The sequence below is a fragment of the Beta vulgaris genome, chromosome 2 (genome assembly GCF_026745355.1).
Source record: "Beta vulgaris subsp. vulgaris cultivar EL10 chromosome 2, EL10.2, whole genome shotgun sequence".
NCBI lineage: Eukaryota > Viridiplantae > Streptophyta > Magnoliopsida > Caryophyllales > Amaranthaceae > Beta > Beta vulgaris.
Genome location: NC_079203.1, coordinates 31,558,264 through 31,580,002, shown reverse-complemented (window position 1 = coordinate 31,580,002; position 21,739 = coordinate 31,558,264). Strand labels below are relative to the sequence as shown.

Here is a 21,739-nt window from a genome sequence, read left to right as displayed (position 1 = left end):
CCAACTATTACCCATTTTCTTTTATAAGTCTCAACTATGTATTATTCCCTGCAAGTCCCAAGTTTACCATCTTGTGATTTTTATAAGTCATGAATTACTTATAGACGGTTTAAAAGGTAAGATTTTTAAACGTTGGCCCCATTTTTTAAGTCTTTGTCACTTGCTGAAAGTGTTCGAAAATGATAAATATTTGAAAATCATACCTTTTAAACCGGTTATAAGTAACCCAGGACCTATGAAAATCACAAAATAGTAAATTTGGAACCTGCCGGGAATAATTCATAGTAGGGACTTATAAAAGAAAATGGGTAATAGTTGGACTCTCTTGTAAATTTTTCCTTAAATGAATAAGATGAATCAATATGTTAGTGGGTGAGAATATTTACATTATGGTTGATTGGTGGTAGATCCTTTTGATTAATGAGGATTAGAGATGGCATGCGATTGTCAACGCTATTCATGGTCGTACCAAAAACACTGTAATCAACATGGATTGACAGTTGGTACAAAGTAGTAGCTTCTTATGTAGCTCTTCAAGGTTTTTTTTTCATAAAAAAAGCTATGACACTTTTGCGCGCACCCGGTTATTCAGGGTAGAGCAATGGGCTACTTTTCTAGCTACTCGCAGATGCGGGTACCCACATATTATGTTACTCGTATATTTTGGTACCCAAATAATTAGGTAACTTTTAGTCTATTATAAACACTAGATCAATTACAAGAGGGGGGTGAATTGTAGTTGGGGAGATTTTAGAACTTTTTGCGGATAATAAAACTTGAAAACTAATGAAGAGAAAAGATAATAAGGAAGAACACAAGAAGATCCTTTTAACAAGGTTCTCTTCCTTAATTCTTTAGGAAGAAACCTTGCTCTTTTATTTATAACAGTTATTACAACTTATTATAAATCAATCCTCACTCAGTTCCTCTAGGAACCAGTTCTCAGTCACCTTGTTCCCCCTAAACACGTGACTTTCCTCACTTGACTTCTCTAGAAGTCTTCTCTTTCCCACTCTTGATTACAAGATTTTGTTCTCTAAATCTCACTCACCCAATACTCGAAAGTATTACAAGAATAATTGCTTAGAAGAGTATTAAAACCGAAATAAACTTCCTTAAAAATGAGATGATAAATCTGGGAAGTTGTTAGTTTATTCTGATTCTTTGTTGAGCTATATATAGAAGACCACAACAACTCCTATTTTTGCTCCACTAAGCAGACATGGGTGTTAGAAGTGACCCATGATCTAACCATTGATGAAGCCATAATATCCACGATCTTCTCCCACCAAATCCTGGTTCATCCAGCCACCACTCCATAGTTTCAGCATGAAGTTAGTTGTTGAGCGCTATCTTCTTGGGTGGTTGGTTACATCTTCGAGATTCTAGGAACTGACTCCCTAGAATCCAAGAACAGCAGTTTGAATTTAGTTTCTTTCTCAATAGCTCGGTTTGCTATAGTTTGTTTGTAACACCCCCAAATTACTCATTAAATAAATAATTTAATAAATAAATATTTGAGTAATTTAGGAGTATTACCGCCACGTGACTACCACGCTTTCGGCAACCAACTACTAACTAACCAAAATAACTTGCAGCGGAAGACTTTAACCAAAAATAATAATTAATAAAAGTAAATATTGTCTCAAAACTCAAAATAAATGAAACATTCTAATCTAGGTGAAGATCCCCTTCCTAGTATGCTCCCATGCACATCCAAAATTCACCTGCAAATCTGCTTACCAAAAAGGTAAACAGGGCAAAGCCAAATAGGAAAAAGAAAATACGCGTCTAGTATAAAACTGAGTACGAAATGTACTAGATAAGTAACACATTTGTTAGTTCGTCATAATTTTTCATTTCGAAAACTCCATAACCAAAAATTCAAGAATAACTCTTTAAGAATAAACTATTTTCAAACACTTAATAATAATTCAAGAATAACATTTTATGAACAAACTCTTACCAAACACTTGAATAATAATTCAAGAATAACCTTTTTAAGAATAAACTCTGTCCAAACAACTTGGATTAAAAATAATCCTGAAAACAATTCCTCTTCTTATCTCCCCTTCTATTTTGCTAAGTGTGCACACCCCCCAAGCTAGTCATCCCATCACGGAGCGATATCAAGGGGTAACTATAATTGCCAACAAGTGGATTTTGAATCTCTTGATATTAATCAAGCGGAAATAATAATAATATGACTTGTAAGTCATGAATAAACCTCATTTCCTCATAAACAACTTTTTGAACATTCAAAGTTCAATAAAAACCAATGAACCTTTCCTTGTAAAAATAATTTAATTTTCCAAAAAGGATAACAAAACTTCTATATAAAATGATTGATAATATCATTCCTTCTTTTCACTTTCAAGAGTGAATAATAAAACATTGTAACCATTTTAAACCAAATTTCTAAACCAATCCAATAAAATCAATAAACAACTTTATCATATAAACCACATTTTAAAAGATCTAGCTACATAACGTACCTTGATCTTGCACAAAAAGTATACTAGTATCTCCACTTAGTCTTAATCTTGAACGATCTCCTAACAAACCAATAATAAAAATCTAATAAGTAACTTATCACATGAACTTAATCATGAATGTAAACATGAATAACCTATCATGAGCATAATATTTTTGAGTAAGAAACATGGAAAATCTTTTTCTTTTCTTAACCCAAAGAGAATTAGAACTTGAATAAGAAATATAAAACTAGAATAGATAAGAAGAGAAAGAAGAACCTTGAAGTATGGATTCTCCAAAGTTTTTGTGTGGAAAAGATGGCTAAAGGTGTGGGGTATTTATAGGAGTAGAATAGGTAGAGTACTTAATTTTGAAAATTAAAGAGTTTGTAACCTTACATGTTATTAGGTTAGTTTTAAAGCGATTTATAACACATAATATTTCGAGCAAATTAACTAATTTATTTAAATAACTTTACTAGCATATTCAATAAAATCTGCTTCATCACTTCTTGCATCAAATTTTCCTAAGTTATCTTTACCATTGTTGTGTACCAAACATGTACATCCAAAGACTCGAAAGTAAGAGATGTTGGGTTTTCTTCCTTTGAGAAGCTCATAGGGGGTTTTCAAGGTGATGGGTCTCAGCATGACCCTATTGATGATATAGCAAGCTGTGTGCCCAAAAATTCTTCGAAAGATTGCTGGCTATGAGAATTGTTCTCGCCATGTCCTCCAGAGTACATTTTCTTTCTCTCAACCACACCATTTCTGTTGTGGGTACCTAGGAGCAGAGAAGTTGTGATGTAATCCTTCATTGCTGCAAAAAATCATCAAACTTGGAGTTTTCAAACTCCTTACCATGGTCAGATCTTAAATGCTTCAATTTGAAACCACTTATCCTTTGAATTCTCTTAGTAAAGGTCATAAATTCATCAAAAGTTTCATCTTTACTATGAAGAAAAATAACCCAAGTATATATTGAAAAATCATCAACTATGACTAATACATATCTCTTACCTGATCTGCTTTGGACTCATACAGGGCCACATAAGTCCATGCGAATCAATTCAAGTGGACTTTGTGTACTTATCTTCTTTGTTTTAAACGACGAGGATCTAACTTGATTTCCTTTCACACATGCTCCACAAACTTCATGATTTGTGACCTTGATTGTTGGCAGACCAACAATTAACTCCTTACCACTTAGCTTATTAAGCAAGGACATGCTTGCATGACCATATCTTTTATGCCAAAGAAGTGGTTCGTCTTCTATTGCACTTAGACAAGTCAGATTGTTCCTAGGAACTAGGTTCAAGTCAACAACATAAATGTTTCCCTTCCTAGTTCCGTCCGGTATCTTGGTACCTGTATCAACATCACTTACTACACAACATTCATTAGTAAACTTCACATTTTCCCCCTTGTCACAGAATTGAGAAATACTAAGTAAATAATATTTTAAACCCTTAATCAAAAATACATTATCTATGGAATGTGATTGAGATTTCCCAACCTTACGTACAGCTACAATGTTACCTGTAAGATTATCTCCAAATGTCATAGTTCCTCCTTCATAGACTAAAAGTGAGAGAAATTTGGTTTTGTCTCCTGTCATGTGCTTAGAACAACCACTATCGAGGTACCACAGGTTGTTCCCCCTCACTTTATTCTGTACCCAGAACAATTAGTCAGTGGTAGGAACCAATCAAACTTGGGTTCCTCTGTCGGGCTCGAGTTTCTTTTAACCTTCCACACTTGCTTAACTGAGCGAGTGTTTCTATTCCCACAGTAAGAGCATATTAGGTTGTTTGGCAGATCAACATATTTCTTCATTTTTTTTTCTTCTTATGATTGAAACATAGTCCATTTCTTCCTTCATTTTTATATTTTTGTATCCAGCTAACTAAATCAGGAAGTTTTGTTCTTGAAGATTCCAATTTCCCTTTAAGTACCAGATTTTCATTTAAAACATAATCATAGTCAGATTTCACCTTTTCAAAATCTGATCTGGTATTTCTAGGGGAACTAGTTCCTTCAGGAACGAACAATTTCAATTCTGCCATCTCCATATTCAAGAAGTAGTTTTCATTTTTAACCTTTTCATATGCTTCTTGAATACGTCGATTTTCATCAAACACTTCAAAGAACCGTTCCTCAATATAATTGAGTTTAAAGTTTTAAACCAGTTTGAATGTTCTTTGGAGACTTCCAAGGTATTCTCCATATTCTATTCTCTAATGCAGATTGCCTTGTAATCATCCAAAGTTTCTAAAAGCAATTTAATAAGTTGGTTCTTTTTAAGTTCTGATAACTCTTCTTCAATAACATTAATACATATCTTGTTGTTTGGCAAGTCCTCCTCGTCATCTGTCTTTGCCATGAGACATAGATGAGCTGTTTCTTCTTCAGGTTGATCCGGCATGTTTCGCGTCAGAGTCGAATCCCCCAAGGCTGCAACCATGGCCCTTCTCATTTCAGTTTTTAAGAAAGCCTTTTGTTGTTCCTTCCCTTTCTCCTTGTATTTTCCTTTTTCCTTGTCGTTCTCCCGAAATGGACACTCCTTAATAAAGTGATCAGGACTTCCACATTTATGATAGCTTAGCTTTGAGGGCTTTCTAGCACTCTTCCCTTTATAGTTCCTGTTAAAGAACTTCTTAAACTTTTTCACGATCAATGCAACTTCCTCATCATCAGTTTTTGAATCATCTTGTTCTTCAGACTTAAGAGCCAAATCTTTAGGCCTACTAGGATCAGCATCATGAGTTCCTAGGTGCAGCTCATGAGTCAACAAGGAACCTGCAAGTTACTTTTGCCATCCATTTGTCATCCTGTGGGAGACTCCTTAGGACTTTTCGAACCTGTTCCTATGGAGTGATAGACTTTCCTAGAGAGTCAAGTTCATTGATAATATTGGAGAATCTAGTGAGCATATCTTGAACTGACTCTTTAGGTTTCATCTGGAACAACTCATATCTGTGTATGAGCATATCTATCTTTGATCTTTTGACTTCGTTTGTTCCTTCGTGTGTCGCTTGTAGAAGTTCCCACATTTGCTTGGCAGATTTGCAACCCATGATTCTATTATGTTCATGGGGACCAAGACCATGGTGGAGAATCTTCTTTGCAGGGTTTTTCATCTCCATCTTATCGAAGTCCTCTTTATCATATTTTGAGAGAGGTTTAGGAAATGATTCGCCTTTTTCATTCTTCTTGGTGACTTCAAAGTCACAGATTTCAACGACTCTCCACACTTGATAATTTTCAGCCTTAATGAAGATTTCCATACGTTTCTTCTAGTATGGATAATGCTTGCCATTGAACATAGGCAGACGTTGTGTTGAGTAACCTTCGTCTAGTCTTTCTCCCATAGTGTTCATAATTACCAGGTACTAGCTCCTTAGTATTAATTGATTTTTGGGAGAAACGAATCTAATATCAATTGTTAGTCTAGTATAAACACTAGATAAACTACAAGAGGGAAGGGGGTGAATTGTAGCTGGGGAGATCTTAGAACTTTTTGCGGATAATGAAACTTGAAAGGTAACGAAGAGAAAAGATAATAAGGAAGAACACAAGAAGATCCTTTTAACAAGGTTCTCTTCCTCAATTCTTTAGGAAGAAACCTTGCTCTTATTATAACAATTATTACAACTTATTATAAATCAATCCTCACTCAGTTTCTCTAGGATCCAGTTCCCAGTCACCTTGTTTCCCCTTAACTTCACTAGATTTCTTCTCTTTCTCTTTCTCACTCTTGATTACAAGATTTTGTTCTCTAAATCTCACTCATCCAACACTCGAAAGTATTACAAGAATAGTTGCTTTGAAGAGTATTAAAACCGAAATAAACTTCCTTACAAATGAGACAATAAATCTGGGAAGTTAGTTTATTCTGATTCTTTGTTAAGCTATATATAGAAGACCACCACAACTCCTATTTTTGCTCCACTAAGCCGACATGGGTTTTAGAAGTGACCCATGATCTAACCGTTGATGAAGCCATAATATCCACGCTCTTCTCCCACTAGAACCTGGTTCATCCAGCCACCACTCCACAGTTTCAACATGAAGTTAGTTGTAGAGTGATATCTTCTTAGGTGATTGGTTACACCTCCGAGATTCTACGAACTAACTCCTTAGAATCCAGGAACAACAATTTGAATTTAGTTTCTTTCTCAATAGCTCGGTTTGCTGCAGTTTGTTACTTTCCTTAATTTCTGCCGTTCAATCTACATGCAAGTAATAAACACATACTCTCTCTAATATTATGGAGATTATTTTTATTCAAAATAATATTCCATGTTATTAGGTTAGTTTTAAAGTGATTTATAACACATAATATTTCGTGTAAATTAACTGATTTATTTAAATAACTTGACTAGGTTAAACTCATAACAATTTCTCCACAAGTTATAATTAAATAAATTATTCTCAAGATAATATGAACTTATGTAAAAATAAATTCTAAGTTACACAATTAATTTCCTAGACTCAATAACATCATTTGTCATCACTAAAACCGTGAATACAACAGTAACCGGTCATGAACACCCCCTTAAACAACAAACTTTCATTAATTGAATACATTTTTTAAAGGAAAAAAAAACGACATTAATATCTTGAACAACAAAAGTGTAACGTAAAATATAGATTAACTCGGGGCATCGCCCGTGTCAACTAGTGATTATTTAAAAGCAACCAAACTACTAACATATAACGCCTCAACCTTCTTTTAAAAGTAAACGAGGAACTTTGATTTATTACTTCATTCATTTTTTAATAAGTGACACAGGAGCACTTCTTTTAGGAGAATGTCACAAAAAGTGATACATGGCTCAAAATAGTGATGGCCACTAGTGCGTGCTGGACGGGCTAGGCTGTAGGACCTAGTGGGCCGGGCTGAGATTTCACATCCTGGATCCGACCGTGAAATTCACTAGTTAGGCGGGCTGGTCCGCAGGTTGAAAATTGTGACCCACGGTCTGTTACCGATTTTTTATGGTTCAGGAAGCGGTTATGGTTGTTTGTGGGCCTGGTGAGCCGACATGAGAATTTTTTCATTTTTTTTTTCAAAATTATTTAATCTTTGAAATTACTCATTATTATAACATAAAACCTTTAAATAAATTATAATATATACAATTATTAATAATAGATGAGTAATTTCATTTATTTTTGAATTTGATTGAATTATACTATATGCAATTTGATCAAAATATATACAATTTGACTAAAATATACACAATTTCGTGAAATAATTACTTGGATTAGGCTGCTCCAATTCATTTGTTGTGACCAGTTTCATGGTCCACGCTGGGCGGTTTAATAACGAGTTTTAGTGGGACGGTATAACAGTCCGGTCTTCCGAGCTACTAGCGAAAACATACTCAACATCTATAAATTAAAATTAACTCTTAAAGAAATTAACTCGCAACGGAAAAATATCCTTAATTACACCAATAATTAAACTGAATTCCGAAATATGATATACAATGTAATATCAGTAACTATTCCTGAATCAATTATCTAAATACAAACTTAATCCTTAATCTACAAAACATCTTTATCTTGCTCTACTTCCAATTATGAGCTCATAACACCAAACCTGCAAATTGACGAAAGGATACAAAACAAACAAAATTACAAAATGAGTAAAAAAACTCGCAACCTTTACTTCAGCCCGTTATAAACATTTTATTTGTCAAATCATTTCTTTCCGTTACAATGTTGACATATCTTATTCTCTTAAACAAATTAGTGGCAAGTACATGATTTGGACAAACGCTGCCTCCAAGGTCCGTTATGGAGCCTAGCAATACTACCCCCAAGGTTCATTATGGAGAGGGCCGACCATATCAGGTCAAAATAAGTAATCGTCTTCCACCTATACCTTGACCACTTTCTATTTTCAGTTCATAAACTAAGCCGGCAAAATAATTGTGTATTCATATTATCGAATAACGTTTCCACAATTAACACATTCATAACTACGGTCATAGTACGAACTTATTTATCAAAAACAAAATAAAGAGATCCACACACAGGGCATGAGTAAATGATTTTACTGAACATAAAAGTTACCTGAACGCATTCCAATTCCAACAACACAGATTCCTTCATTTTGATCTCCAAAACATATTCCACTCCAAAAACCATCTTCCAACAATCACCTCACAACAAGAACGATAATCAATAATCAATCTTAAACTAATCTAAACTAGAAAACATTATCATAACCAATTCCCAATTTAGAGATCCTTTACGACAATTTTTCTTAATAATCTTTTTCAAACCAAACTCATGAATAATCCTAACAACATATAAATCACCCATAACAACCTACGCAAAATCCCTTAATCTATCCTTCTCATAAGGGAAACTAAATAACTAATTCAAAAAAAGAAATTACAAAATACAAAGTTACCATCAACAAATTCTTTAACAAAAACAATATGATTCTAATGGTATAAATTGTCTCCTTTGCAAAATAATACCAAATTGAACTTAACTAAGAGCATGATCCAAAATAACTTTTAGTACATGGCTTATTGGATTCAATCAATAGGGAAAATAGAAAGGAAGGCTGAATTTGATAACCGCATCAATCCAATTGAATTATAAGCAACAACCATGATGAATCACCATAAGCAAGTACTCCCTCCATTTCCTAAAGATCTTCTCTGTTACTGTTCCTACAGATACCAAGGAGGATCCATTTGTGTGGGGTGTGGGGTTGGTAAAGTAGGAGAGAAAGGGGTTAAGATAAATAAACAAATAAAAAGGGCTTAAAGTAGGAGACAGAAAGGGAGTAAAATTGAATTAATAATGTAATGGTGGACCATTGATAGGGAAATGCGAGGGTAAAAATGGGAAAAAAAACCAAATAAGGAATTAAGTATAAGAGGTAAGATCTTTTGGAAACGCACTTAAACGGAAAGAGGGAAGATCTTTAGGAAACGAAGGGAGTAAGCAACATCAACCACTACAACAATGAAAATACAAGAGGTTCGATACCTTTGGTACTTCGCCAACCACCGACACACCACCACCACTGTAGGTGGCATCATCACTACAGAATCAACAAGGCAAAGGGGAACAGACTGGTGACAACAACAGCAATGAAAGGAGAGACTAAGAAACGCGTACAGCAGTTCACGCAAGAACGATGGCGACGACACTGGTGAGTTGAAGCAGCACCGACCCACCGCAAGCAACAACGGGCAGCATGACTAGAAGAAGAGAGAAGACTAGCGTCTGGCCATGCTAGCCCGACAACGAGCAAGTACAGAGAAGGGAAAGAACAGACCGGTGGCCATGCGAGGAGCTCTGATGAGCTGTAGGGTAACTACGAGAGATTGGGAGTGAGAGTTGAGGGGAAAGCAAGGCATTGAGAGAGAGAAAGGGGGTTGGGGGTCTAATTGGGTTTCTTTGGGGTTTAGTTGAGAGTGCCATGGGAGAGAGAGAAAAAAATGGGTTTGGGTTCTTTTCATTTAGGGTTTTACTTACCAATATGACCGACAAAGGGAATGGAACATGAGAATTGATCTTCTAAAGAAAAAAATCGACAAATGACAAAGAAACATAATCGACATTGGTTTTCTGATTTGCAAAATATCGCTCAACTAATTGCACAAAACCCAAAATATAAAATATTAATAACTTCATAAAATATAATAAATAGATATATTACAACACGACAAATAAAAATAATACTCCACAACTCAAATAAAATAAGAATTTTCCGAAACATAATTAACTTAATAAATATAATCAACATTTAATAAATGCTCTTAGAAAATAGGGCTATTACAGTTCGGCTCAAGAAATTCGGCCCACGATCCACCCACGAATTTCTAACTCTTAGAAAATAGGATGAACCGAGCTTTTCGCGGGCTAAGCCCCACAAGGTGGGATGGGCTAAATTGGCCCGCATTGTTGCCCATCTCTAGCTCAAAATAAAAAAAAATTATTGTTGATTTTCATAAACCAAACTATTTAATCACATAACTACAAACCTAATCCAAATTATACTTAATCACTCAAACATGTCTTTCTTAACTGTTGAACTTTTCCTCAATCTCGACCTCTGTTGGAACATTTATAGGGTAATGGGTTTGAAACTCATAAGGGTATGTACTAGAGGAGGAGGAGGTCTAGTATGCAAAAGGCTAGAGTGCATCAAGTGGCAAAACGCATTGATAAACCAAGGGAGACAGAAGACTGGCCGCGAGTCGCGACAACCGTCGCGAGTCGCGACCAGTGGCCCTCGCGAGTCGCGACAGGCGTCGCGGGTCGCGACCAGCGCTCGCCTCGCGACTCGCGAGCTTCTTCGCGGGTCGCGACGTGTCTTCTGCCTTGGAATGCGAAAAGATGCCTTGACGGTTTTATGTCCGTTGTGATGTTATGGTCTCATTTTAATGACCTTTAAGGTCCTTAAATCAGCTGATTAAAGGCCTTTTGGGTGATAAAATGGGGGTTATGGATTAACTACTCTAGTCAATGAAAGGTTTATTCTTCCTATATAAACCTTGGGATTCCTATGAGTAAGGGTTAGAAGAAAATCAGATTTTCTATACTTCTCAAATACTTCTTGCTTAGCTTAAGAGAAACTTGCAATCTTCTCTTGAGTGTTCTTCACAAACACAAAAACACAAGTTCTTGTTGATTCACTTAGAAGATCATCTAAGTGGATTGTTTCTCTCCATTGTATCTCATTAGTTATTTCGTGTTAACCCGGTGATCCTAGAGGGGCGAAATTAAACTAATAGGAAAGCGTAGTTTCCGTGCCTTGGAGTGGATATCCGGTTCTCTCATTGATCACACATCTAACAATCTATTAGTTTAATTTTCTTTCTTTTCGGATATGGCTCAACACTCAAGGACATGACTATGAACTTCCAAAAGTTGGATAAGTTTGAGGGGTGGGCTATCGAGGTGGCAAAAGAAGATGCACTTCTTGTTGACCGCCTTGAATGTGGTGATTTTTATCAACTCCTATGCCACCACTCCCGGAAGAGAGAGGAAGAGCCTCTTGAGACTACTAGGAAGAGGATAAAGTGGGAGAATGATGCTACATTTGTCGTGGTCATATTCTCAACTCTCTCACCGAGTTTGATCTCTACCAAAATGTGGAGAGTGCAAAGGAACTTTGGGAGCTCTTGAGGCCAAGTACATTTCGGAAGATGCTTCAAGTAAGAAATTCCTTGTTAGTAATTTTAATTCTTTTAAAATGACTAATGATCGGCCATATATATGGAGCAATTCCATGAGGTTCATCATATTTTGAACCAAATAAGATCACATGGTATGGTGATGGATGAGGCAATTGCGGTTGCCTCAATCATTGACAAATTACCAAATTCTTGGAAAGATACAAAACATCTTTTAAAACATAAAAAGGAAGACATGTCCATGGAGCAATTAGGAACTCATCTTCGTATTGAAGAGGGGATCCGGGCTCAAGATGGGGTTAAGGATACTACTCCTAGTATTCCTAAATCTACCGTTAATTTGGTAGAGGTTGGTGGGTCTAGTAAGACCAAGAAATCCAACAACAACAACAACAACAATAACAAAACCAATGTTGCAAACAAGAAGAGGAAGACCCTCTCTTGTTGGATATGCAATGGTCCTCATCTTAAGAGGGATTGTCCTTCTAACAACAAGAAGAAGACAAAGAACACACAACCTAGTGTTGTTCAAAACCAAGGTAACAATGCACATGTTAATGTAATTGAAGAAATGCATTTTGTTGCTATGATTTCTGAAATTATGTGTGTGCAGGTTGATGATTCTTGGTGGATAGATTCGGGAGCCTCTAGACATGTGTGCAATAACAAGGATTTCTTCAAGTCTTTGAAAGATTTGGATGATGGTCCAATCTTGTATATGGGGAATGATTCTACGGTAAAGGCTAGAGGCATAGGCCAAGTAGAATTGTTGTTAACCTCGGGAAAGACTTTAACTCTCCGGGATGTTGTGTATGTACCGGAAGTTAGGAAGAATCTTGTGTCAGGAGGTCTCTTGAATAAGTATGGTTTTAAAGTTGTTTTTGAGTCGGATAAATTTGTACTTTCCAAGGGTGGTATTTTTGTTGGACAAGGTTTCTTTTGTAATGGAATGTTTAAATTTAGTATTGATAATAAAATTGGTACTAGTTCTATTTACATGCTTGATGTTTCTTCTCTATGGCACAATCGTTTATGTCATGTGAATTATCGTAGATTATATGACATGTCTAAAATGGGGTTGATACCTCCTTTCGATTTAAAGTTAGAGAAGTGTCACACTTGCGTGCTAAATAAAATTACAAAAAATCCTTATCCTAGTGTGACTAGACAAACGGTATTGCTTGAATTGGTGCATAGTGACTTGTGTGACTTTCATAGTTCACCTTCTTTAGGAAATAAAAATATTTGTAACTTTTATTGATGATTTTTCAAGGTTTTGTTACATATATTTATTATTTACTAAAGATGAAGCACTAGAAAAGTTTAAGACCTTTAAAATCGAAGTGGAACTCCAACTTAATCAAAAGATTAAAAGACTTCGAACGGATAGGGGTGGTGAATATTATAATCCAAGTTATTTTAGTTCCATTGGTGTAATTCATGAAACAACCGCCCCATACTCACCTCAAAGTAATGGTATAGCGGAAAGGAAAAATAGGGTCCTAAAAGAAATGGTTAACACTATGCTTTCTAATTCGGGTCTTAATGACGGTTTTTGGGGTGATGCAATTTTAACTGCATGTTACATTTTAAATCGAGTTCCTAATAAAAGGAATAAGACTACCCCTTATGAACTTTGGTGTAATAAAAAGCCTAATCTCAATTACCTTAAGGTATGGGGTTGTAGGGCAATTGTCAAATTGACGGAACCTAAAAGGAAAACTTTAGGTGAAAAAGGAATTGATTGCATTTTTATAGGCTATGCGGTACATAGCAAAGCCTATAGGTTTTATGTCATTGAGCCCAATGACTTTGTCTCTATTCACTCCGTGATAGAGTCAAGGGATGCAATATTTGATGAGACTAGATTCTCATCGATTCCAAGACCAAAGGACATGATACCTAGTACTAGTTCCAATGTTGTAGATGACATTTCAAATGATCATGATACTACAACACCGGAAATTAGGAAAAGTAAACGAATTAGAAAAGAGAAATCTTTTGGACCGGATTTTCAACTATATTTAGTTGAAGGGTCAAGGGAGTCAATTTCGACTCAAATTTCATATTGTTACAATATGGAGGAGGATCCTAGGTCCTTTGATGAGGCTATGAAGTCTCATGATTCTGCTTTCTGGAAAGAGGCAGTGAATGATGAAATGGATTCTATAATGGGTAATCACACTTGGATTTTAGCTAATTTACCTCCCGGTTGCAAACCCCTAGGTTGTAAATGGATTTTTGTAAAAAAAGAAAATCGATGGAACCATACTAAAACATAAGGCCCGGTTAGTGGTCCAAGGTTTTAGGCAAAGATATGGTATCGATTACTTTGATACTTATGCTCCAGTAGCTAGAATAGCTACTATTAGACTATTGATAGCATTAGCTGCGATTCATGGTCTAGTAATTCACCAAATGGATGTAAAAACTGCTTTTCTTAATGGTGAATTGGAGGAGGAAGTGTACATGAATCAACCTGAAGGGTTTGTGGTTAAAGGTCAAGAAACTAAAGTTTGCAAATTAGTTAGATCTTTGTATGGTCTTAAACAAGCACCTAAGCAATGGCATCAAAAATTTGATGAAGTTGTGTTGTCTAGTGGGTTCAAAATAAATCAGTCCGATAAGTGTGTATATAGCAAATTTGATAATAACGGTAAAGGAGTTATAATTTGCTTATATGTTGATGATATGCTTATTTTTGGGACTGATTTGGAACAAGTGGAAAAGACCAAAGTCTTCCTTTCCTCTAGCTTCTCCATGAAAGATTTGGGTGAAGCGGATGTTATTCTAGGTATTAGAATAATAAGAGGGAAAGGGTCGTTTTCTTTATCACAATCTCATTATATTGAGAAAGTGGTCAAGAGGTATAATGAGTCAAATTCGACTCATTTTGCTACTCCTATGGATCCTAGTATTCACTTGGTTCCGAGTAGTGGTACTCCAATTTCACAATTGGAGTATGCAAGCTTAATTGGAAGCTTGATGTATGCTATGACTAGCACTCGGCCGGATATAGCCTTTGCTATTGGCAAGCTCAGTAGTATACTAGTAATCCTAGTATGTTGCATTGGCAAGCATTGAGAAGAGTGTTAAGGTACTTGAATAAGACCTTGGATTATGTCATAACATACAATAGAGAACCTTCTATCTTAGAAGGTTACTCGGATGCTAGTTGGATTTCGAATAAGGAAGATTATTCATCCACTAGTGGTTGGGTGTTTCTTCTTGGAGGAGGTGCCATTTCATGGGCATCCAAGAAGCAAACATGTATAACGGATTCCACTATGGCATCGGAATTCATTGCTTTGGCTTCTTGTTGCCAAGAAGCGGAATGGCTAAGGAATGTGTTGAGTGGTGGACTTATGGGTGAAACCAATGTCACCTCTTGCTATCCATTGTGATAGTGCATCAACCATAGCTAAAGCATATAGTGAAGTCTACAATGGCAAGTCAAGGCACATTGGAGTTAGACATAGCTATGTGCGGGAAATGATAAGGAATAGTTGTATAACTATTAATTTTGTTCGGTCTAGTTTGAACTTGGCGGATACGTTTACAAAACCGTTGTCAAGGGAACTAGTGAACAAAATGAACAAAGGGATGGGTCTTAAGCCTATTGATCAACCTATGGTGAAGGAAAACTCTATTTGATGTCTAATACAACGTTAGATCTCAAATTCAAGGAGGATAGTACTTCTCTAAGAGGTTGGGAGCACTTGTTTAATACATCCCGAGGTTAGTGCTTGTTGCTACAATGATAAAGAGGTTGAATTTTATTCTTAATAAATCTTTGATAAGGTGCTCAATTGTAGGAGCATGTCCGGAAAGATTTACCTATGTAAGCTAGAAGTTTGGCCGCTTCATCAAGTCTAAGGCTTGACTTGGAATGCTTATGAATGGATATGGACACCAAGGCTTCATAGGTGTCGGAGGTTTTAAGAACCTAGTTTATGTTTGTGTGTATTAGTAACTTCAATAATTTGTAATGGTTATATGATTCAAAGCTTTGTCTATCATTATGATCTAAATTATTGTAAAGATTACTTTTACTAAATGGAAATTCAATCGTTAGATATTTCCATGATGCATGAACATGTGTTTTGCGATTTATAGCAAGTTGAAAAACTTTTCAACATTACCCTATAAATGGGAGGAGGATTGTTGGAACATTTATAGGGTAATGGGTTTGAAACTCATAAGGGTATGTACTAGAAGAGGAGGAGGTCTAGTATGCAAAAGGCTAGAGTGCATCAAGTGGCAAAACGCATTGATAAACCAAGGGAGACAGAAGACTGGCCGCGAGTCGCGACAACCGTCGCGAGTCGCGACCAGTGGCCCGTCGCGACCAGCGCCTCGCGACTCGCGAGCTTCTTCGCGAGTCGCGACGTGTCTTCTGCCTTGGAATGCGAAAAGATGCCTTGACGGTTTTATGTCCGTTGTGATGTTATGGTCTCATTTTAATGACCTTTAAGGTCCTTAAATCAGTAGATTAAAGGCCTTTGATGGGTGATTAAAATGGGGGTTATGGATTAACTACTCTAGTCAATGAAAGGTTTATTCTTCCTATATAAACCTTGGGATTCCTATGAGTAAGGGTTAGAAGAAAATCAGATTTTCTATACTCTCAAATACTTCTTGCTTTGCTTAAGAGAAACCTTGCAATCTTCTCTTGAGTGTTCTTCACAAACACAAAACACAATTCTTTGATTCACTTAGAAGATCATCTAAGTGGATTGTTTCTCTCCATTGTATCTCATTAGTTATTTCGTGTTAACCCGGTGATCCTAGAGGGGCGAAATTAAACTAATAGGAAAGCGTAGTTTCCGTGCCTTGGAGTGGATATCCGGTTCTCTCATTGATCACACATCTAACAACCTCAACCCCACTACAATTTTATGAACTAAACTACCATTCAATCACCATCTTCCTCCTCTCTCACCCCTTTTATCTTCTCTCACCTCAACCCACCATCATTTTTTCCGGCTCAACACCTTTTAACCCACCCTCTTTCTCCTCAACCCATATCTCCTCATCTCTCTCTCTTATAACCACCATCAACACCACCTTTCAACCACTAACCTTCAGCTTTTCTCTTTCTCGTCTTCCCCCAAAAACTTAACAATCACCCATTGTCTCTCTCCTCATAACCCCAGAAACAAAAATGGTGGTTCAGCAAAAGATAACAATTTCTTGTTAGGGAAATGGTGGTTGGCGATACAAAATTGATAAAATTGTTTGGTATGTTTCGAATTTTTGTAGATATACATATTGTTTGGATGCCACTTATTAAAAAGTGGCCAGTGCAGATGTAGTGGTGGAGTATGCATGGAAGAGAAGAAGATTAAAAATCTAAGTTTTTAAGGAGAGAGAGATTTACAGGTAGCAATTTTTAGCGAGTATAGTGGTGAACGAAAATGGTGGCAACGGTGGCGTTCAGGTGGTGTTTGTGGTAGCAATTTTGAAATCAAGTTGGAAGTGGAGGATGATGTATGCAACGACAGCCGATGGTGTAAAATTAGTTGTATTTGGGTTGAGGTGGCGGTGGTGCATGGTTTGAGGTGGCAGAGATGTTTAGGTTAGGTGGCAAATTATGAGGCAAATTAGTTTAATGTAGTGATTAAGTTATCATGTTCACTTACCTTTATCTCTTAATTGTGGTCCCCGACTTTCTCTATCTAGATTTCTTAAAAAGTGTGGCCTTTCTCTCTGTGTTACTTATTAAAAAACGGAGGAAGTATTATGCGTATTCATGTTCCACCAAGGCATATGATGCTCAATCTTTTGATGTTACTTTGACAAAATTGGTAAAAGTACTTCCATATTATGTTTGGGTTCCTAGTTATCATATACTTCCTCCGTTTTTTTTATAGATGTTATATTCCCCTTGAATGAAAATGACATAATAGATGCTGCATATCATAAATGGATCACTTTTTTAAAAATACTATTAAAAAGTTGGTGGTCCCCACAATCTGCTTTAAAATATACTTTTTTCTCAACAAATGTTTTTTATTCAAAAAGGAGTGGTTCTCCACTTTCTCTCACTATCTTTCTTAAAAACTCCCCCACTATCTGTATGTAACATGTGTAAAAAATGGCGGAAATATATAATTATAGTCACAATAGTAGGTAATACTTCCTCCGGTCTTTATTAGTTTATCAGTTTCTTTTACACAAAGTTTTAGGAGAAACAATATTGTGGGACATAGAAGGAAAGATAAACTATTATTTTATGTTAAAGTTGGATGTATGTGTGATGGAAAGTTAGTGGTCCCATTCCAAAAATAGAAACAAAAGAAATGGGTAAACTAATAAGGGACATCCCAAAAAAGAATACGGGTAAACTGAAAAAGATCGGAAGGAGTAGTTTAGTGGTGTTGGTATCAAATCCGATCACAGCTGTTCTGGGAACGAATCTCACTCCTTGCAAGAGGAATCTGCAAATTTCGTCCTATATATAAGGGACTTCAGCTTACTTTCTTAAAAAAAATTATGGTATGACTTGCATATACATTTTTTTTAAGGAATGGCAAATAAAAAAAATATAATAAGATGTTACCAATCGCAAATACCTTATATGTCATAATAAGATTTCTATTGCATGTATATTTCATGTTATAACTTACATGTAGTTCTTTGTAGAGATAAAGACTCTACATTCAAAAGGTATCCTAAGTATAAATCTCTGGACAATTTCATATAGCTTTTTGTATATGGTAGTGTATTATCAAGTTTGGCTTGACTCACTTGGTACAGATTTCATCTCATGATCGAATTTAAAATCAAGGAGTTCGAATCTCACCAAGTTAAGGGCATTAAGAAGAGGATTTCCCTTCCAATTTCCCCCTCTTTCCAAATGCTTGGCGGTTTAAGATTATTCATCTTACATGGGACTAATAATAAACTTTAACTTTACCACCAAATATTTGTTGCATTGACTTTTATTTTATAATTCAATATTTACTTTTAAAATTTAATATTTACTCTTAAGATGACATTTCCGGCCTAAAAGTTGTTTAGTTGACTCCAAAAATTCAAACTTTCATAAACTTTAAGTCATTAAGAAAAGCTTTATGATGAGAGCATATTTTGCTATCTAAACTTTATCCATTTCACAATATTCCCCCTTCTCTTACCCGACCTACGAGTTCCCTTCTTTTCTTCTCTCTCTATAGATGTTGTCAAACACGTATGCTTCACATCTCCGGTGATTGTAAAGAACACAACTCAATTTTTCCATCATAACTTTTTAAATTACACTAAACTCTTAAAGACATCTTATTAATAAACTCTAACACTCAGCCTTTTGAAAATTTGCTAGTATACCTTCGGTAGATATTTGGAGTAGTATTTTGTAAAGAGCAAAAACATTATGTCTCATTCTCCCACCAATGTGGGACTTTATGAATTAGCATTAACAATATATTAAACCAAGGTGTGCATTGTATTTCCTATCACTCAAAAATTATATTATGTTCCTTTTGTAAAGAACATAGACTTAATCGTTTGCTTGTCAACCAATGTGGGACAGGATCAAACCATATGTATAACTAGGGTAGTAACATTTTATGAAGAAAAAAATAAGGATATTGTTTGCACTATAAATTGACGTGGGACACTTAATATTTTACTTGCATATTCAGCTCCGGCTGCGACGACTACTGTTGTTTCTTGATCTACCCAATTGGTCCATTAAACTTTTTTGATGTATGCCTCTAGGAATCTCTAGTACTTTCAACTTTATGATTGTATTCTAGGCTAAGAACAACTTAAAAGTTCTTATTCAAAGAATTTTCGAGCCTGTTCACGAGCTATCGAGTTGAGCCAAGGCTAGCTCATGCTTGGCTAGTTAGCATATCGAGTAGGCTTGAGATAAACTTGATCGCCCCTCGAGCCGAGCTTTGACAGAGTTTTTCGAGGCGAGCTCAAATAGTTCACGAGTAGGCTCGACTCGTTAACACTCCTATAAATATTTAAATCTAATAGAGAATCAATGCGAGGAAAATTAAGTAACAAAGTTATTGTACCAAAAGCCAAAGGCATGCAAATAAGCTAAAATCACATAGTAGATTAATTACTATGCATTTTGATTTTGAAAATTATAAAAATTACCTAGTTCTAATTTATAACTATTCCGGCAACATTAATGTTGATAGCACAATCTATAGTAGACTTGTGCGACTGTTCCGACAGAAAAAGATGAGAGAGAAAGTTAGAGGGAGAAATAGAAGGGAAAAAAGAGGAAAGCTCCTAGAAACCCTAGACCCCCGAAAAATCCCAAATCCACAAGTTATCAGCCAAATTTTGTTTAATTTATCTTCGTTTCAGATTCAAGCAATTTTTGCGATTTTGCTTTACCCTTTCTTGCGTCACAACTTCGCTTGAGTTTGTTGAGGTTGGCGTTTAATTTCCGTATTGTTAGCTTAAATGATTATCCTATGCCTTATGGGTGTAGTGTTAGTTCTCAATTAAAGCTACCTATATCTAGGCTCAGGCCTAGGTTTCTTCCTGAATTTGGTCATATTGCAGTAATTATCCATATCGTATTAGGGTTAATTATAAGTTTCTCCCTTTTTCTAGGGTTTCAGTTTAATTTGGGGATTTCTTGTGAGAGTGATTCTCTTTCTTCATTTAGTGTTTTGTAGAGGGTTCTTGTGAGCTATGAGTTTATTCTGAGTGTTTATAAGTTGTTTTGTTGGTTCAGAGGGACTTATGTCCTTCATTGCTGCAGTTATTGCCATGCTAAGATCGCTATTGTGAGTCCTTTGATTTTTCAGGTATGGCTCGCATTAAATGTGATGGTTAAGTATCATTTATCATACTAAAGGGTATGACTTTGGGTTGTTGGCTTATGCAAACCCTAAATACTATATAAACCCCTTCTGGGATAGCATGTTTGTGGCATCCTCTTGCTTTTCTTCATTTCAATTTCTTCTATTATGTCTTTTTCTCAAGTATGTTTTGCTAACATGTTATGTTGCTATGAGTAATATTGCTTCCTTCAAAGATGCAATTTTTGTAATTCCTCTTTGGGTGGTGATGAACCAATGGTTGATTGCTCTACTATCATTATTGCCGGTAAAAGTGGTGATTTATTCACCTCTGGTGAACTTTCTGTTGGTCAGAGCTGCGCTGCTAATGATCCCTCTCTTGCTGGTAATTTCTCTAAGTTCATAATTCTTGATGAACTAGCAAGATGTTGATGAGTTTACTAAGACTTGTTTGGTGGGAAAAATATTATGTGTTCCCCTTGATATCCGTACTATTGTTTCTAAAATGAAATCTGATTGGAAATTTATTAAAGGCGATGTTGAGTATTTGGAAATGGAAAATCATTGGATTCTTATGAGATTTGCTAATCCTAATGATTTGTTCTTAGTTTGGTATGAAAGAACTTCGCATGTCCAAGGTGACTTATTTGTTATTCAATCATGTAATCCTAATTTTGATCCTTTTCTAGAAGAAATAAAATGGGTGCATATATGGGTTTGTATTCTTGATTCCCTACAGAAGTGCTTAATTTCCAGCTATTGATTGTCTTCTTGCATCAAACAATGTGGACTCTCTGGTGAAACTTAATTCTAGATCATTATTGAGGAGCAAAATTAGGTTTGTTAGGGTGTGTGTTAGAGTTAATATCGGTAAACCTTTGTTAGAGCATGATAAGATAAAAAAGGGAAGGTGGGAAGACTTATGATTACATTATTTGGTATGAGGACTTTTCCTCAGGTTGTTCTTTTTGTGGTGCTGATGAACATGCAATTGGTAAGTGTCCTTTGTTGATTTCTCCTCAAAGAGAGGTTAAGATATGTTTGTTAAAGAATCCTAAGTAGAAGATGCTGGTGGATGCTCTCACTAAGGCTCATAGGTAAGCATCAGCTGACACCTAGGCTCAGCAAGCCAATCTGGTGCCAGCTTAGCCCAAGGCCTTAATGACATTCTTCTAGCCTGAATAATTCTACTCATGCTGCTAAGAGTGCTGGTGATGTGCCCCAAAAGGCTGCTGGATGTTTTAATGATGCTGCTTATAAGCCTACTACTACTGGTTTATCTATGCCCGCTGGTCATGGTAAGGGTAACGAGAAAACT

General features: G+C 35.9%; 2 protein-coding genes and 1 long non-coding RNA gene across 3 annotated transcripts; 1 reads left to right on the top strand and 2 right to left on the bottom strand.

Annotated features, from left to right (window-relative positions):
* Window positions 1-3,510: 3,510 nt before the first annotated feature.
* On the bottom strand, window positions 3,511-5,761 carry LOC125494796 (uncharacterized). The gene is made up of 3 exons (XM_048638617.1): window positions 5,581-5,761; window positions 4,812-5,273; window positions 3,511-3,842 (listed from the first exon to the last, which is right to left on the bottom strand). Exons 1-3 carry the CDS (start codon window positions 5,759-5,761, stop codon window positions 3,511-3,513), a joined length of 975 nt encoding a protein of 324 aa, XP_048494574.1.
* A 2,179-nt stretch (window positions 5,762-7,940) lies between these two features.
* LOC125495186 (uncharacterized) lies at window positions 7,941-8,858 on the bottom strand. The gene is made up of 2 exons (XR_007271875.2): window positions 8,559-8,858; window positions 7,941-8,082 (listed from the first exon to the last, which is right to left on the bottom strand). It is a non-coding gene; the product is annotated as an uncharacterized LOC125495186 (long non-coding RNA).
* A 2,919-nt stretch (window positions 8,859-11,777) lies between these two features.
* LOC130590606 (uncharacterized) lies at window positions 11,778-12,637 on the top strand. The gene is made up of 2 exons (XM_057393090.1): window positions 11,778-12,186; window positions 12,261-12,637. The coding sequence occupies exons 1-2, from the start codon at window positions 11,784-11,786 to the stop codon at window positions 12,263-12,265; spliced, it is 408 nt and encodes a 135-aa protein (XP_057249073.1). The 5' UTR covers window positions 11,778-11,783; the 3' UTR covers window positions 12,266-12,637.
* The last annotated feature ends 9,102 nt before the right edge of the window (window positions 12,638-21,739 follow it).

Coding starts and splice junctions, on each gene's coding strand:
- LOC125494796 (XM_048638617.1), bottom strand. CDS start 5,761: ATGGAAATCTTCATTAAGGCTGAAAATTATCAAGTGTGGAGAGTCGTT. Junction 5,274..5,580: donor AAAGAAGATTCTCCACCATG/GTCTTGGTCCCC, acceptor AGTAACTTGCAG/GTTCCTTGTTGACTCATGAG. Junction 3,843..4,811: donor CTTGCCAAACAACAAGATAT/GTATTAATGTTA, acceptor ATGTTGATACAG/GTACCAAGATACCGGACGGA.
- LOC130590606 (XM_057393090.1), top strand. CDS start 11,784: ATGGTGATGGATGAGGCAATTGCGGTTGCCTCAATCATTGACAAATTA.